General features: G+C 40.5%; 1 protein-coding gene across 1 annotated transcript; it reads left to right on the forward strand.

Moving 5' to 3' along the window:
• Window positions 1-820: 820 nt before the first annotated feature.
• MRLN (myoregulin) lies at window positions 821-15,521 on the forward strand. The gene is made up of 3 exons (XM_068981624.1): window positions 821-950; window positions 13,378-13,488; window positions 15,361-15,521. The coding sequence occupies exon 3, from the start codon at window positions 15,381-15,383 to the stop codon at window positions 15,519-15,521; it is 141 nt and encodes a 46-aa protein (XP_068837725.1). The 5' UTR covers window positions 821-950; window positions 13,378-13,488; window positions 15,361-15,380.
• Window positions 15,522-16,335: the final 814 nt, after the last annotated feature.

Consider the following 16,335-nt stretch of genomic DNA (forward strand, 5'->3'; position numbering starts at 1 on the left):
CTGGATCCTTACAAATTGGACATTTGATGAGCGTTTGTTCCCTTTAATCTAATAACTTTTGTGTGATCCTCAGTTTTCTTTTAACGCTTTAGACAGATACAGAACCAATGTAAGTTAGATCATGTAAGTTAGAAGACAGGTTGTTCTTGGTCTGAACAATTTGGTGTCAGTGGTTAGGGGGAGGGAGGCATAGACTTAGATTTTGGGGAAATAGTTGATAGTTTTTCAAAAGGGAAGACCTGCTGTAAACCAGTAGCCAGGTCACGACTCTTTCCATTCTTTGAATTTGAATTCTACAGGTTTCCCTTTATTATGATGCTGTCACAATGCACCCCTCCCTTTGCCAGGAAAGGTTTTGGGATTATTTGTTGGAGAGAGACTGATGCGCTCACGAGAAAACAAACCTTAACAAATTGATAATGTGCATTTAAAAATCTATTTGTTTATGTATTTGAAAAACAAGAAATTCAACATAAAGCAAAAATGTATAGTTTGAGAAGATATTCAAATATTAATATCCATGGAAAAGAATTGCTCAGAAGAACAAAGGAAAGCTTGACATTGCTTGAGTCATGACGTTTTCCAATAGAGTAAGATAGTAGCGAGTGTTTGATTAGTTGATGTTGAACTCTTAGCACCTCTGACATGAACTTTAGCACCTCACGATCAATACTGATGTGGAGGGGCCCACCCCTTCCTCACGGGTTATTTGCACTCCTCTGTGGGCCTAAGGGTGTTTTTGTCATCATTTACCCCACCTGTGTCTGTCTGTTCCTCCCCACTTGCCTCCTCCCGTGACAGCCTGGCTCATGTTTCTCAGGAAAGCGCTAAGCCAGTTATTAATAACAGCCCAGCGAGTCTCCTGAGCCACCTAGGAGCAGATGGTGTTTTTCACAAAAGAGAGAGATCACCTCCGTGACTTTGGACTTCGCTTATCAAACCCCTAAACAGTAAGTTTTGGTTGTTTTTTAGTGGCCTTTTAAAATGTTGACAAGAGGAAAGTTTAGCAGAAGTCTTGCTTGCTTCTGGTAGGGGAATACAGGAAGCTCAAAGACCCTGGAAACCTGTTTTCTCTCCCTGTCTTTCAATGTCTTTCCAGTTTTTATAAGGTTGGTTATATTATCTAATATGAATTAGAGTTCTATGCCCTCCATTTCCTTCTAGCTTAATAAAGCCAGAAGGAGAAGCAAGGGGTTTAATATGATCTCAAAGCTTGACCCAGCCTTGTGGTCATGCCAGATATCAATATTTATTATTAATTATTTTATAATATTATTATTATTAACAGTATTTCTGTCTTTCTGTGTTCCCTCCCCAAAGAGAGGATTTCAGTGATTTCAAAGAGAAATTTCACACATGGAAAGTGTCTGCAGGGGAATATTGGACTGGACACTTGGGCCTTGTCTGTTATTTTTCCACGTTTGAGGTTTGCTGCAGGGAGAGAGCATCTGTCCTGTTGCTTGAATTTATTGCCACCTTGAGTGTTTAGCCAAAGGCTTTGTCCTTGCAGCCTTTTTTTTTTTTTTCTTTCAAAATAATGGTTGTTTCTGAGAGTCCTGCAAAGTAGGTCACTGTGTTTACGGTCTGGAAAAGGAAGACCCTGAAGCTGGGGCCCTGCCCAGCCGTCTCAGAAAAGATGAAAGCTGACACTCCAGTCCCTCCTCAGGATTACAGACTAAGAGATTTTTCTGCTTTAGTTAGGTAGGTTCAGTCCTCTTGAACATGTGCATCAGGCTTCTAAATAAGAGAGGCATCACAGGGAACTGGAAGGAGGGAGATGCTGGCTTGGCACTGAGGCCTGGCTCAACAAGCTGTGCGACCTTAAACAAGCACTCACCCTCTCTGAGCCTCAGTTTCCTTGTTTATGAGATGAGAGTTATAACCTCCTTGATAAGGTGGTGGGTTTTACTCACCATGTTTCTAAGTGGCCGAGTATGGGAGCATTATCGATGATGTCCCTCATTTGAATTTTTTCTTGACTCTTCTTAACCTAGAACCTCCAACATGGTCTTTGATGGGAAAGTTTAAACTGTAGAGACAATAACTGGCTTTTAGTGCTTTTAGTAACTTCATCCTTAGGATCGTATCAGCCATGGGAATGCTGAGGATGGGGCCATTGGAGGATGCCGTATGGTAAGCAGTTCAGGACATTAGGCTATGGCTAAACTGCAAGAGACAGTGAAGGACGAGGAAGCCTGGCATGCTGCAATGCATGGGGTTGCAAAGAGCTGGACATGACTTGGTGACTAAACAACTACAAGATCAACAGTGCTGGGGAAACTCAAATCCAAAGCACAAGCTATTATTGTAATAAACTTTTCTGCTCTTCTATAATCAGCATTCTGAAATTTTTCTTTTGGTTCCATGCTTCTGTGCTTCTGAAAGACTGGTTCCCCCGCTTCCTAGCTCCAATTCTGTGTCTGGATGAGACAGAAAGGAGGGTTGTTTCAGAGAATACCTACTTCCCAAAGTGCTATCCTGTATGCTCAGGAGACAGGATGAGATTTTTGTCTTCCACTGCAAGCTTTCATTCTGCAAATGGTTATTTCATTCCCACTGTGTGAATACACAGTGCTAGATTAGCAAAGTGAAAGTGAAAGTGAAGTCGCTCAGTCGTGTCCAACTCTTTGCGACCCCATGGACTATAGCCTACCAGGCTCCTGCCTCCATGGGATTCTCCAGGCAAGAGTACTGGAGTGGGTTGCCATTTCCTTCTCCAAGGGTCAGTAAACTCAGAATAAGGTAGGAGAGAGAAGTCATTCCATGAGTAACTGATATAAGTCAGAATGGCTTTGATCCATGGTACATGAGAAGTGCAAACAGTGGGCAGGCATTCCACAGGGCCATCATGCCCAAAACTTACTCACTGAGGATGGGTATTATCATCAGACCTCACCTTGGAGAGCTGTGCATTCTTAGAAAACAGCTCATTGGTTTTCAGTGTTCCTCCCTGGGTTCACCTTCTATGCAACAAGCTTGGGAGGCACAGAAAAACTCACCATAAAGTCGAATCTCATCCTCCCCACCCCAGTTTTTTTTTTTTTTTTTTTGAGTACCTGTTTTGTTCCAAAGTGAAAGTGAAAGTTGCTCAGTTCAGTTCAGTTCAGTTCAGTTGCTCAGTCGTGTCCGATTCTTTGCAACCCCATGAATCGCAGCATGCCAGGCCTCCCTGTCCATCACCATCTCCCGGAGTTCACTCAGACTCAAGTCCATCGAGTCCGTGATGCCATCCAGCCATCTCATCCTCGGTCGTCCCCTTCTCCTCCTGCCCCCAGTCCCTCCCAGCATCAGAGTCTTTTCCAATGAGTCAACTCTTCGCATGAGGTGGCCAAAGTACTGGAGCTTCAGCTTTAGCATCATTCCTTCCAAAGAAATCCCAGGGTTGATCTCCTTCAGAATGGACTGGTTGGATCTCCTTGCAGTCCAAGGGACTTGCAAGAGTCTTCTCCAACACCACCGTTCAAAAGCATTAATTCTTCAGTGCTCAGCCTTCTTCACAGTCCAACTCTCACATCCATACATGACCAATGGAAAAACCATAGCCTTGACTAGACGGACCTTAGTCGGCAAAGTAATGTCTCTTCTTTTGAATATACTATCTAGGTTGGTCATAACTTTTCTTCCAAGGAGTAAGCGTCTTTTAATTTCATAGCTGCAGTCACCACCTGCAGTGATCTTGGAGCCCAAAAAAATAAAGTCAGCCACTGTTTCCACTGTTATCCCATCTATTTCCCATGAAGTGATGGGACCAGATGCCATGATCTTCGTTTTCTGAATGTTGAGCTTTAAGCCAACTTTTTCACTCTCCTCTTTCACTTTCATCAAGAGGCTTTTTATTTCCTCTTCACTTTCTGCCATAAGGGTGAGCCGGCTCAAGAAAGTTACTCAGTTGTGTCCAACTCTTTGCGACTCCATGGACTATACAGTTCATGGAATTCTCTAGGCCAGAATACTGGTGTGTGTAGCCTTTTCCTTCTCCAGGGAATCTTCCCAACCCAGGGATCGAACCCAGGTCTCCCTCATTGCAGGCGGATTCTTTACCAGCTGAGTCACAAGAGAAGCCCAAGAATACTGGAGTGGGTAGTTTATCCCTTCTCCAGCAGATCTTCCCAACCCAAGAATAGAACCAGTGTGTCCTGCACTGTAGGTGGATTCTTTACCAACTGAGCTATCAGGGAAGCCCCAGCCCTGTGCTAAATGCTAGGAATTTAATTTGACCTTAGAAGAAGTTACAGTCTTTCATTGAACCTGAAATTCTGTTCTCCAACCTGGCCATCTGCCTTCTCAGCTTAACTTGACTCCAAATAACACTTAGCTGGTTTCAGAAATCAAATATTAGATTAAAAAGACAAAACTGCTAGCAATGAATTTAGGCAAAGGAGTGTGTGTTGCAGGCCAAGAAAGTAGTTTAAAAGGTTTTCCCGAATGCTTTTAAGAAGTCAAACAGGTCCAGAGACCTCCCCTCCACTTGCCAAACCTGGGAGGACACTTGTTTCGATATGAGAGCTCTGCAGATAAAACCCCCAAAGCCAACAAATAAGCACCTGGCCTCAGCTCCACTCCTGCTTCACCACACCATGGAAGGAGTCATGTGGCACTGCCCTGTGGGGCTCCGCAAGGAAGCTTTGTAGGGCTGGTCCTCGCCACAACACTGGACAGTTCATCTGGCCTCGTAAGACTGCACTACAGCTGTGATTCCTGGCAAGGGTTGAGGAACTTGGCAGGGAGAAGGTTGAAAACATTTTGATTGTTTTGGTTCCAGAATCTTTCTTACTGTTAAGTGCCTGTAACTGAGTAATTTATGTCTTCTTAGGGGCAATGCAATCTCCTATTTGGTTTAGGAACAGGGTCTCGGAAAATTTCAGCCTTCAGGAGTCTCAGTACTGGATGATTAAGAAGAGATGTTTATTCATAGGTAGCAAAACTGTTCATTTTAGGGCTGGAATATTTACTCAAATGTGTGAGGCAAGGGACTTCTCTGGTGCTCCAGGAGTTAAGCCTCCTCACTTCCAACGCAGGGAATACGGGGTCCTCCCTGGTCAAGGAACGGAGATCCCACATGCTGTGTGTGCCTGTGTGCTCACTCAGTCGTGTCTGACTTTGCAACCCCTTGGACTGTAGCACACCAGGCTCCTCTGTCCATGAGATTTCCCAGGCAAGAATACTGGAGTGGGTTGCCCTTTCCTCCTCCGGGGGAGCTTCTTGACCTGGAGTCTCCTACATCTCCTGCATTGGGAAGCAGATTATTTAGCACTGAGCTACCTGGGAAGCCCTGCCACATGCTGTGCACATGGCCAAAACAATTAACTAATTAATGTTTTTTAAAAATGTTCTGCTATTACTGCTAAGTCACTTCAGTCGTGTCTGACTCTGTGTGACCCCATAGACGGCAGCCCACCAGGTTCCCCCGGCCCTGGGATTCTCCAGGCAGGAGTACTGGAGTGGGTTGCCATTTCCTTCTTCAATGCATGAAAGTGAAAAGTGAAAGTGAAGTCACTCAGTCGTGTCTGACCCTCAGCGACCCCATGGACTGCAGCCTACCAGGCTCCTCCATCCATGGGGTTTTCCAGGCAGGAGTACTGGAGTGGGGTGCCATTGCCTTCTTGAGGCATGGTCATATATGGCTTGGGAAAGCCCAGATTGGACAGATGTTGACATGGAGAGAAAGCATGAGAACTACAGTCAAAGAGGAGGAGAGCAGAGGGATTCCACAGAGTCTGGGACCCTCTCTGCACTCCTAGGGGTCAGGTGGACCCTCATGGGGCTCTGCCAGGCCAGACAGTGCCCTCTGGCCCACTTGTCTGCGTGTCTGTCTCAGCTTCCTGGGGTCTGCCACCTCTTAAGTCCATCTGAGTCCCTCACCTCCCTCCATCATTGTCGGACTGCAGGAAGTGTCCACCTTTTTGACTCCCAAGCTTCATCATATCAACCATTATTTTATCTGTTGCCAGGCAACATGCTGGGCTCTTAGCTCACTTTTTTCTTTTGACCACTCCTGAGATGCTGCAGTGGCTAAGGCTTTGAAGCCAAACTGACTTCCATTCAAATCCCGGGTCATCCCCAGGAGTGTGATCTCAAATAGCTCCCTGAGGTTTCAGGTCATCAGTCTCTCCAACTAAGGAAATAGAAGCATTAGCACTCACCTCACGTGGCTTTATGAGATTAAAATCAGAATATGTGCAGGCCCTTCTTAACTATAGTTATCAATAAAATCCTTTCAATCCCATGCAAGACTGGTTATGTCTATCTCCAGATGAGATAGCAGGTGAGGTCTGGTCAATGGCTATCGTGCTAATACCAGCCAGAACCAGGATCTCAAACCAGTTCCATCCAGCTCCACAACCTTTCTGACCCCCATCTCTGTGACAGAGCACGTGTTTCTGTCTCCAAGCAAAGTCCACTTTGTCAATCCTGGCAAGTCTTACCTCGTAAGTTTCCAAGTTCTCCTTGTGGCTTATCTTATCCTGGACATTGGCCTTCCCTTGGCCTGAATCAAAGCAGTTGAGAGGTGTTGAAGGTAGAATATCTTCAAATAGCCAAGTCTGGTGAAATGCAGAATCCAATTTATCATAAATGTATCAAAAACTTGCTGAGGCAATTAATATGGCTGCTCAGAAGAAAAGTAACTATGTGACCTCAGACAAGTTACTGTACTTCTCTGGGCCTCGCTTGTCAAATGAGAAGCTGGAAGAAATCTCAAATTTCTTTGCCAGTGCTAACATTTCTGTCATAGTTGAGATTTTTTCACTACAGTTGTTTTTCTTAGCTAGAGAGAGAAAGGTCTCCTTGAAATCATATTTTAATCAGGAAACAAGGTTTTACAATCATGCTCATAATCACCGGTGTAAAACCATATGCCATTTATTGTTATTCTCATTCAAGCTTTCTCTGTACAATGCTCATATTATTGATGAGTTAATTTCTCAGATATCTGTTAAATTCTCTTCCTCATATAATTCCTCACATAATTAATTCAGAAAATGCACTTTGAACTCTAGTTTGGAAACTTACAGAATGCACAGAATCCTTTTAACTATTGAATATGCCCGATTTTTTAGTTAACTTCTGAATGACTCAAAATTAAGGAGTTGATGTCTCCTATCCTACCAGGCTGTCATCTGTTTCTAGAATCTTAAGGAGACAAATCACCATTATGCTGGAGAAATAGTAACCGTCCCAACAGGACATTTCCATCATGAAACCCTGTAGGCTGGTACAAAAGTTTTGTTCTCTTCCAACATTTGACTAGGTCACATAATTACAGGCCAAAAGAAAAAACATCAACAAGGCATGATTCCTATATGATTTCTCAGGTTTCTAAAAGATAAATTTCATTAAACATAAATTTTGTGGGAGAGAGACATTTTCTGGAGACAAAATTGAAACTACCCAACATTGGGATTTTATTTTTAAAATTTTGGTGGTAAAAGTAGACTTATTGTATGTGTTTTTCTTATTGTAGTTGTCTTTTGGGCAAAATGAACTTTCAGCCTTCCGAGAAAGCTTCTGTCTGATGTGCAATTAGTAAATCAATATTGTTAAAAATGATTAACATCAAATACCATGATGCAGTGGGATTCAGGATGGGTAAGTCCATCCCCACTTTCTAGGGAGACAGCAACTGCCCATGGGGGTTGCATGCAAACAGTAGCCATTATACACTGTAGTGAGTTTCAATACGTTACAGATAAGTGGACACTAAATTCTGCCCGAGGACATCAGGAAGGATCACAGAGGAGATATGTTGGGCTTCAAAGGATGAGTAGGTGTGTGACAATTTTGTATGTTTGGATACCTAAAGAGAAACTGAGAAAACTGATTCATTCAAGGGGTACCATCTAGGAGGTAATATGGTAGAGTACAATTGATAATGATAGTTACCCTTGCTTATTAAGTGTTTACTCGCTAGGCACAGTATTATCTCATTTAATTCTCACACTGCCCTGCTGCTGCTGCTAAGTTGCTTCAGTTGTGTCTGACTCTGTGTGACCCCAGAGATGGCAGCCCACCAGGCTCCCCCCATCCCTGGGATTCTCCAGGCAAGAACACTGGAGTGGGTTGCCATTTCCTTCTCCAATGCATGAAAGTGAAAAGTGAAAGTGAAGTTGCTCAGTCGTGTCCGACTCTTGGCAACCCCATGGACTGCAGCCTACCAGGCTCCTCCATCCATGGGATTTTCCAGGCAAGAGTACTGGAGTGGGGTGCCATTGCCTTCTCCAAACTACCCTAAGAAGTGGCTACTGTCATTATTGGGCTTCCAGGTGGCACAGTATTAAAGAATCGGCTCTCAATGTAGGAGACACAAGAGACTCGGGTTTGATCCCTGGTTCAGGAAGATTCCCTCAAAGTAGGAAATGGCAACTCACTCCAGTATTCTTGCCTGGAAAATTCCATGGACCGAGGAGCATTGTGGGATACAGTCCACGGGGTCACAAAGAGCACAACAGAGCATGCACACACACACACATGCACACACACAGTTATTCTCATCCCCATTTTATAGAAGTGCTAACAAACAGAGGCACAGAGAGTTAACATGACTTGCCCAGGGTCTCATAGTAAGCGGCAGATCCAAGTCAAATACCACCAATCTTATTCCTGACCCATCTCTCAACTACCAAGTCCTGGAAGCATTCTTGTTACTTCTCCATCCAGCTAATGTTAATAAGATCAAGAGGAGAAATTCCCTGGTGGGCCAGTGGTTAAGATTTCTTGCTTCCACTGCAGGGGACATAGGTTCAATCCCTGATTGAGAAACTAAGATCCCACAAGCCGCTGGCACAGCCAAAAAAAAGAAGGTCAAGGGGACAAACTTGTCAGTCATAAGATGATCAGTGGGTCGATAACAAAACTAATAATAGAAGAGAATAAAATTGCAGAGAGTAAAAGCTCATAAAAAACAGATTTAAAAAACCCTGAACTTTCAGCTAATCAGGTTGCTAGATAGTAAGCTTGTAGTAGTGGCCTGTGAAAGATCCATTTATAAAGAGAAGATGGTTTTGATGTGAATAAAACTGGCTGTTGTAAAAGTGTTCCAGAAAATTCAGGGTTATCAGGCCCAGAGGGGTAACTGCAAGACTATCCATCCCTTTGTTCACCCAGCAATTCACATATACGGAGAGGAGTCAGGACTAAAGAGAAAGAATGGCTGTTGGTAATTACATGTGGATATTTCCATTTTGGTCCATTTCATTTGAAAACATTAATAAATCCACGTAGTTGAAACCGAGTGGCATCTGGGGGCTAAAGTTCTAGGTTACTAGCAACAAGGCTGTAGCTTCAAAACTTGGGCAGTTGCTCCACGCCCCAGTAGTGTCTAATCACAACCTGCACATACTAGACCCATGATAAATGGCCATTATTATACTTTACTTAAAAGTAAAAGTGAAACAGGTAGCTGCTCAGTCCTATCCAACTCTTCGTGACCTTATGGACTGTAGCCTGCCAGGCTCCTCTGTCCATGGGACTCTCCAGGTAAGAATCCCGGAGTGGCTAGCCATTTCCTTCTCCAGGGGATCATTCTCAATCCAAGGATTGAACCCAGGTCTCCTGCATTGCAGGCAGATTCCTTACTGTCTGAGCCTCTTTAAGTAACTTGTTAAGCAAGAGTGGACAGGTTTCAATTGTGTCTCATTTTTCTATTTGTGTCTCTAGGGAACTTCTGTGAATGTTATCTTGACCATTAGATATTGATGGAAACAAGTAGGATTAGCAAATTCTTATCAAAACAGAAAATATTTTTGAAATGTGACTCATGTGTTTAAGACTACAATCTTGAATCCAATGAAAAGTGTTTTTCTTTTGATTGAAAAACAGACTTTGCAAAGTATGTTCTCTTCTTTGTCTTGACTGAGACTCCACGCCTAAGAAGCGGAAATAGTAGAGGTTGGGAGAGATTGAGAAATGGGTGAAGGCTTAGGACAAGTAATAAATTTATGTAATAGAGGGGGTTTTACTGATTCATTTTCATTGTTTTGATTTTCCTAGGGGACCAAGCCATTTGGCAAATGCACTCTTCTTGGGGTCCCTGGAGTCTCTACAAGATTGTGGGGATTTGAAAGGCTAGTACCTACAAGCTGATGGCAGGGTAAAAAACAGAGAATGCAATGAAATTCAACCCCCAGAGACCAAAAGTGACGACTACTAGGCATTTGTCTAACTTTCTTTGTGGGATACCACTGTTCAACCATTCAATAAACAGATTAATTTGGGTTAGATTATTTGGACTCTTGGTGGAGTCAAAAGAGAATATAATAAAGACAAGTTTTGAAAACTAGTTAAGAGATTATTCATACTACTTTCAGTATAACTTTCTAGATATTAATTTCTACAAAATAGATTGTTTCTCATTGCCTTTTGGAAATAGGGGAAAGAAAGGTATAAAGAGACATTCAAAAGATAGGGGCAATTATTTGCAGCCATCTGAAATTTCAACATGAAATATGTTAGGCCCCAGATAACCTAGGATGTCTTATATCAGAAATTGGAGTTAATGTTATTTTAGCTAGGATTTTTAAATGTTGTATTCAAAATAAGACAGTTTCACTGAATACATTCTATTACACTTCAAGAAGTGTGCTAACTTGTTTAAAATTAATCAACTTATTTTTGAAATCTGTTTATTCAGTGCATGTTTTATCCAATAAAAAACACTACAAATCATCTTTTTTTCTGAAAATGCTGCTGTGAAATAGCCATTCCTCCAAAAGAATGTTCCTAAGAGAAAAAACACGATTACCAAGCTTCTAGCATGCTGCTGCTGCTGCTGCTAAGTCGCTTCATTCGTGTCCGACTCTGTGCAACCCATAGCATAGCAAGCACTAATTAGGCAAAATGTGAATCAAGCATCATTTAATCCCCAGTAACATCTGAGTGTGCTAGTAAACTTGTGGTACAGATTCAAGTGCTTCCAGCGATTTAGTTCTAGAAACAGATCTAACATTAAGGAGAAGACCCAGACAGGAACCACCCACATTCCTGTTTTTCATGATCATTTTGGACTGAAGCAAGAACATGTTCTTTAGCCAAAGAGATTTAATATAAACTCAAGAAAAATGGAATGGGTCAGTGAAACATTTTAATGAAAATGTGTAATTTATTGGATAAAGTGTGGTTACATATTTTCATTCAAATCTCTCACTGATGCATTTAATTTTCCCGAGTTCATATTTGTTAAAATGATTTGTTTGACAAAGATAAAGTCATTACTTTTAAACAGATGGACAAGAAGGAGGACAGGGAGCTAGAAAACTATTTTCTTTAGTGTTCTGAAGTTTCATAAGCAACATCCTTTAAATGAAAATATGAGAAATGAAAGAAACAAGGGGAAAAAATCACATATAGTCCTTCACCCAAACTCAACAACTATAGTCATTATTGACATTTGTAGAGAATTCTCTGACTTTTTAAAGAATATTTCAATTGTGAAGTCCTACATACCTAGAGAAAGGCCTATAAAATTTCTATGTGCAGTTTCAGTTCAGTTCAATTCAGTCACTCCATCGTGTCCGACTCTTTGCGACCCCATGAATCGCAGCACGCCAGGCCTCCCTGTCCATCGCCAACTCCTGGAGTTCACTCAGACTCACGTCCATCGAGTCAGTGATGCCATCCAGCCATCTCATCCTCTGTCGTCCCCTTCTCCTCCTGCCCCCAATCCCTCCCAGCATCAGGATCTTTTCCAATGGGTCAACTCTTCGCATGAGGTGGCCAAAGGATTGGAGTTTCAGCCTCAGCATCAGTCCTTCCAGTGAACAACCAGGAGTGGTCTCCTTTAGGATGGACTGGTTGGATCTCCTTGCAGTCCAAGGGACTTGCAGGAGTCTTCCCAGCACCACAGTTCAAAAGTTTAGGAAGTAATTAAAAACTGATTATTAACATCACCACCACCAAGGACAGAAAGTGAAAAATTTTTAAATAAAAGAGATTTCCCCAGTGGTCCAGTGATGAGGACTCAGACTCAGTGCTTCCACTGTGGGGAGAACTAAGATCCTTGCATGGCACGTGGCAGGGCCAAATTTTAAAGAAAAGAAAGAAGGAAATGAAATACTTCTGGAAGCTCTCCACCCCTTCCCTTGACACCACCACTATCCTGAGTTTATGGTAGTCCGTCCTTTGCTTTACTTGATCGATTGATCACCTATACCATTGCTACCCATATTATGTACTCCTAAATCGTGCAGCTTTAATTGTTTTCCTACTTTACATAAATGTATTTACCATGTGTTTTATTTTGTGTCTTGCTTTTTAAAAACTCAATATTATGTTTGTAAAATTCACCACTGTTTTTTCATGTAGCTGTAACTTAATTTTCATTATTGTATAATATTCCATTATATGGATTTATCTATCTACTAATAGGCATTTGGTTTGTTTTTAAGTTGCTGCTGCTGCTTTTGCTAAGTTGCTTCAGTATATTACAAATCAAGTTTGAATGTGTGTCCTGGTGTGGATATCTATGCTTGTATTTCAGGTATATACCCAGGAGTGTAATGACTGGTCCTAAAGTATAGGTTTTCGTCATACTTAAATATTTCAACATGATTTTCTAAGTAATGTTTCTATTATTTCATAGTTGTAATAATCATCATTTTGTTGGATAAATAATTTTTCAGTAATTTTACAGCCTGGTCTTTGCAAATAAATTCACTCCTCCACTTTCTAATTTGTTTGTAAAAGTGATACACAGTCTTAAAACTTATAAAATTTATAGCAGATATAAAATCCCAGGAGGTATTGCCTCTTATCCAGAAAGAGAATTTTTGTTTGTTGTACTATGGAAGATAATGAAACATATATTTAAAAAATAATTTTAGGAACTTTCAAAATTTAATTTATATTTGACACAAACGTTGTGTAAGTTTAAGGTGTACAGTGTACTGATTTGATATGTTTATATTGTAATATGACTGCCATGGTCACGTTAGCTAACATCTCTGCATGTCACATGATTGTCATTTCTTCTGTGCTGAAAGCAATTAATATCTAGTCTCTTAGCAAGTTTAATGTATATAATACACTTTTATGACTATGCTCACTGTACTGTACATTACCCCTCTGGAACTTATTTGTCTATCAGTGGCACATATGTAACCCTTAAACAACATCTCTTCTGTTCCCCCCACCCCCTGAGAACTATTGTTTGAAAAGAGTGGTAAATGTTTGCCCTGTCAGGAAAATTCTAGAATTCTGTTTAACTTTTCTGTGAAAGGTGTAGTTTTTAGCTACAGTTTTTAGCTGTAGTTTCTGTAATCCACTAAAATTAACATATCACCTTTTCCCAACTTCTTTGAGAGTTTTGCCACGCAGGCTCCCTGACTGCCCACTTCACAGACTACCTCACCATTCAATAAAGGCTTTTAATGTGCTTTGACACAGGAACCAAGGTTGCTAAGAGACCACCTGTTCTGAATGCACTTTGTCCTAGGAAGAGCAGCCAGAGAGAAAACCGAGGCGCAGCATTATCTACCACTACCCGGATTAAATCAGGTGAGAAGTGGGTTTCTGTGCACTCTCCAATCCCCATCACTCATCTGGTCTTTCCCTTGCTTCCTATTCTGTCTCTCTCCTACTGTAATTGGATAAAATTGAAGGTACCCCTCGCAGTACAGACTGAAGAAACACAAGCTGGAGGTGGAGGAAATATGAGGCAAGGAAAATCACTTTGCAAATTCTTATGCTATTCTTACCCTTGTTTCCCAAACAATTCCCAAGGAATTGTTGAACTTAAGGGAAATTCTAGGTGTTTACTTTGCCAATGCGGGCTTCCCTGGTGGCTCAGCAGTAAAGAATCCACCTGCAACGCAGGAGATGCTGGTTCCATCCCTGGGTTGGGAAGATCCCCTGGAGAAGGAAATGGCAACCCACTCTAGCATTCTTGCCTGGGAAATTCCATGGACAGAGGATCCTGATGGGCTCTTTGTGGTCACAAACCACCACCACCACCATCACCACTTTGCCAATGATTGCTGCCAAATTTGGGGCAAATCATCCCCTCCTTTAGGGAGGGGTTAGTTATGACAGAGATGAATCAAGGGGGAGAAGGTATCAGTCAAAAGAGGGAGAAGGTATTTGTATACATCTCACTTATCTCCCTGTTTCTCTTTCATGTTCTCTCCTAAAACTCTACCTGCCTTTTTGGGTTTGAGCAAAAAAAATAGCAGAAAATATTTTCCCACCCCAATCTTGCCACTTTTTAAAAGTATTGATGCTCATTTTAAGTTGAGTGTATATAAGGGACTTGGATACAAGGCTTTGAAAATTACTTAACTCATTTGACCTTACATTCCTGGAAAAAGGAGTTGGGAATGGTTCTAAATTCCCTACCTGACAGGCATTCAGTAAAACATTCCAACAGTGTGCTCAACAGACTACAAGTTAATACCTTTTGCAATTCCATAATACTTAAAAAAATTCCAGATATTTTTAAAAAACAGATTAACACAGAAAGTAAGTGTTAGTTGCTCAGCAGTATCTGGCTCTTTGCGACCCCATGGACTGTAGCCCGCCAGGCTCCTCTGTCCATGGGATTCTCCAGGCCAGAATACTGGAGTGGGTTGCCGTTCCCTCCTCCAGGGGATTTTCCTGACCCAGGGATCGAATCCAGGTCTCCTGCATTGCAGAGGGATTCTTTACCATCTGAACACAAGAGTGTGGTGGAAATGAAAATATTTAATGTCTTAATAAGTGACCAAAATATAAGAAAGAGGATTTTGAGGAAAGATCAAGGAAATGAAACAAACCTTTTGTTGTTTAATTTTAAAAAATTTTATCACCTGCCTTTTTGCATGACTTCAAATTCTTCTTTCCTGGTAATACTAGCTGTAGGTTAGAAAAGTTGCAATTTCACTGGTTCCATAAAAGTGGTTATAAGTGACTTTGCAGAAAAGACTTCAAAAATAAACTGATAATTTATAACATTGGGAAGAGAGTGGTAATTCTGATAGTTCTTGAGCTTTTTTAAAAAATTTTTTTTGCCTTTTTTTTTTTAAAGAAGGAAAGATAAGAGAATTCTCTAGTGGTCCTGTGGTTAGGACTCTCTGCGTTCACTGCTGCAGCCCAGATTTGATTCCCCCTTTATTCCCACAAGCTTCACAGCTCAGCCAAAAAATAGACAGACGAGTAGAAAATTCAATGATTATGACACAAGATGGTCAAAATTAGTGGGTAAAAGTTCATTAATTCATTAAGGAGAAAAGTATTTTAGCTCATGGACTGGTTACTAAAATGTACAAAGTCCTGACTGAAAGACATTTCTTGATCACTATTTCTTTACTGTGCGAATTATTAGATTGAGTTTAAAAAAATCAGGATTATAAACGTGTTTGTTTAAGGATGTTTTCTCTTTATTTTACTTCTTAGGAAGCAGAAGCATTTTGGATATGACATGTAAAAATTGGATATTAATTTCTACTACTACCCCCACAAGTCTAGAAGATGAAATTGTAGGAAGACTTCTAAAAATTTTGTTTGTAATCTTTGTTGACTTCCTGTCTATTATATATGTTGTTATAACTTCTTAGAAAAATGACTTCCTTTACTTTACTTGTGAATTTCATATTGAACTCCAGTGAATAAAATTTTATAATTTAATACATTGAGTGATTTTAATTTGATGACATTTCCAGTTATTCTAGAAGCTAATAGGACATTGCAATAAAAACATTATGTGTTATTTAGAACTTTATAGTTTATAAAACATTCACATAAATTAAAATGGAATTTTTTTCAAAAATCTATACTACTGTCATAAAACTTCTTGATTTTTAACATGATTGATATAGTTAATAGATTGACTACAATGTGTAAGTGTAATTATGAGTGATTTTTTTTATTATGGATGCATACCTATGTGAAATTTTATATGGTTCTATTTTTAAAGTTTTAATTTGTTTTTAAAATTTATTTTATGAAGTGTAGCTGATTTACAGTGTTGTATTAATTTCTACAGTACAGCAAAATGTTTAAGTTGTACATATATATACATTCTTTTTCATATTCTGTTCTATTATGGGTTATCACAGGATATTGAATATAGTTTTCTCTCCTATACAATAGGATCTTGTTGTTTATTATGTGATTCTATTTTTTAACACACCAAACTTAGCATAAGATAATCTTTCCATATGATATACTAATAGTTTATTCTCATTTTCTTATATATACATTTCATCTGTGTGTAGGTAGATTGTTTTTCTTAATCCTCCACAGCTTTATGTTTCTACCAACAAATAAAACTTTAAGTTAGGAATAGAAATGCTTAAAAAGAGATTCTTTTAGGAAAACAGAACTTATAAGAAAGAAGAGAATACAGGACGCAACCCGTGTTGATTTTCT

This window comes from Capricornis sumatraensis, chromosome 10 (genome assembly GCF_032405125.1).
Source record: "Capricornis sumatraensis isolate serow.1 chromosome 10, serow.2, whole genome shotgun sequence".
In the NCBI taxonomy this organism is placed as follows: Eukaryota; Metazoa; Chordata; class Mammalia; order Artiodactyla; family Bovidae; genus Capricornis; species Capricornis sumatraensis.